The sequence below is a fragment of the Morone saxatilis genome, unplaced genomic scaffold, assembly GCF_004916995.1.
Source record: "Morone saxatilis isolate NCDOM2014 unplaced genomic scaffold, NCSU_SB_2.0 Contig19, whole genome shotgun sequence".
In the NCBI taxonomy this organism is placed as follows: domain Eukaryota; kingdom Metazoa; phylum Chordata; class Actinopteri; family Moronidae; genus Morone; species Morone saxatilis.
Genome location: NW_023339751.1, coordinates 20,671,507 through 20,673,983, shown reverse-complemented (window position 1 = coordinate 20,673,983; position 2,477 = coordinate 20,671,507). Strand labels below are relative to the sequence as shown.

At 40.1% G+C, this 2,477-nt stretch overlaps 1 protein-coding gene across 1 annotated transcript in view; it reads right to left on the bottom strand.

The window, feature by feature from the left end:
- The window catches only part of arfgef3 (ARFGEF family member 3), a gene marked incomplete in the record, with an annotated part of 37,362 nt that overhangs the window by 34,689 nt on the left and 196 nt on the right, over positions 1–2,477 (bottom strand). The window contains 2 exon segments of the mRNA XM_035663853.1: positions 891–993; positions 1,959–2,073. Coding sequence (XP_035519746.1) covers positions 891–993; positions 1,959–2,073 — 218 coding nt within the window.

Below are 2,477 nucleotides of genomic sequence, written 5' to 3'. Positions count from 1 at the left end.
TCCCCGTGGGGAAATTACTTGTGTAAGTGTATTCAAACTTTAAACATGTCACTGTAATTCATACTTTGTCATTTAAAGGTCCAGTGTGTACATATAAGAGGACTTATTGACAGAAACAGAAAAAAAGAATCATTGTGTTTTCGTTACCCAAGAATGAGCTGTTTTTATCTACAGATGGAGTGCGTCCTCTTCTACAGAGTCCTCCATACTGAATCACCATATTTCTACAGTAGCCCAGAACGGACAAAGCAAACACTGGCTCTAGATTGGGTCTTTAGCATTTTTAAGGCCACCGTTATTTCTCTTACATGTTTGGAAGGTATGCGGTATTCAGTTCAGATCTGCAAATCTTACTTTTGGAGAAATGTGGTATCAACTGTAGTATGTTAGTAGTCTACAGTAGTAGTCATCAGACGAAGAAAGGAAAAAAGCTGCAAAGCAGCATTGTTTCTTGCTTCTCCCAGTTGAACCAGTTTAACAGAGAGATGACAGGTGGAGCAGAATAAGACTGCCACCGTTGGGAGACTCACCGTTGCTGCTCACAGCTGCAGGACTCGTCACACTGTCGGTGTGTGTGTGAGGTTAACTGGGGTTATCAAGCTTAACATGGAGTGTCAGCATGTTGACAGTATTAACAGCAAAGGCTTTTAGATTACTTCTGTCCCAACCAGCAGCTTCAGATTGGGGATGGATTATTGTGTTTACTACAGTGGAGTGGCCTGTTGAGTGTGAGAGAGAGTTTGCTTCTATATGTGTATATTTGTACATTTTTGTATCTGTATATTTTTCCTTCTGTTTTCATTTGCGTGTCTGCTGACATGTGACATTTTATCTCTAAGCACCACTTGGTATTAACATGCAATTGTGTGAGGCAGTCTGTGTGTGCGTACCTTGACAGGCTCTAAGGTAGCAGAGAAAGCGTCCTGCAGAGCACAGCAGGCCAACCTCCACATTTCCTCTGTGAACACTGGACCCACTGTGACCAAAACATACCTGGAGAGAAACAGAACAAAAGAAACAACAGTGTTTAGGTCAGAAGAAATTAATCTTTAATCAACAACCTCCTGATTTCCGTGTTTGTGACGCTGAGCTGCAAGCCCATTGGTTCCTACTAAAGACGTAAATCTTAAAAAATTCCTCACATATATAAAGTTTATTTTCTAAAAAGGCTCAGCAATGTCCTAAAACAGCTGGGCCCTGTAGTTTTCAGCAGACATTACTCAAACTGGGCTAAAATAATGCGTTTGATGGGGACTATTTTCAGTGGCGGATTAAACCACATTTGGTGCTCCAGTGAGTATTCCGTACAGCAGGATAGTGTATGTGGGATTGAGTCAGAATAAACTATAGTGAGTGCTTGAAGGTGTGGTAATGAAGGAACAGTGTGGCTCATTGGTGTGTTTTTAACAACAGTTGAGGTCTATGGGACAGATGTAGAAGACATGGCAGGCTTTGGATACACAGACAATGGTTGTTACTTGGATAAATGTGTTGTTGGTTTTAGTCTTTTCATGGGATTTCCTAACAGTAAGAAAAATATAAATATTACAAGCCCCTTATTCTTTCAGACTTCTAAGAATTTGGCCCTTAAATCCCAGAATTCCCTCTCCGTACCATCCAATTACAATTTTTCTAGCTAATATTCCAGTTGCATTTTAAATTGCAATTCTTTTTTATGATTTATATAGACAAAGACTGACCCCTCATTTGTCGTTAGAAAGACAAAAGTCCAACATTTGTCAAACTTTGGCTGACAGTAAACAGTACACCAGCATACAGAGCACAATAACCAGACAACAGCAAAGAGTTGTTAATAATTTAGGTAATCAGTAAAATCTTGGCTCTTGCAATTTAAAACATGCTATCCTAATCCTAATATATGATTTTGATCGTTTCACTGTGGTGATAGATGTATAACTGACAACTCCCAAAGAAGATAAGGAGTTATGTGTCCTCACCGGATGCAGGAGCAGCCCACTCTGGAGATGGTTTCTGCAGGTTCAGACACACAGGCCACCAGAAGCTTAAACAGATCCTTCAACATCAGGTTGATCAGAGACTCGTAACCGATATCTGCAATAAGAGAAGACAAACACACACACAAACACACCACAACACAGCCCGTCAGCACAAGGGATCGAGGTGGAGTGGCCACAATTCAATTTGACTAAAGAGGCGGACAGTGGAACAGCAAGACATCCGTCATGCTCACTTCAGCGTACAAACACATGTTTTACATAAACAATAACAATGAATCAGATCTGGGATGGTTCACCTTGGTTAAAAGGTTAAAAATAAATATCCATGCTCAAATTTGATCAGATGCAAGCTTTTCTATCCTTGAAACTTGAGGAAAATAGTGAGGTTGAGAGTGGAGCCTAAACTTTCATTAACCTCTCTCTGCTCAACAACAACAAATTCCTAATTTTACTGCATGGAAAATGGAAAATGACGTGAAATTGTTCGGAAACTTCTGT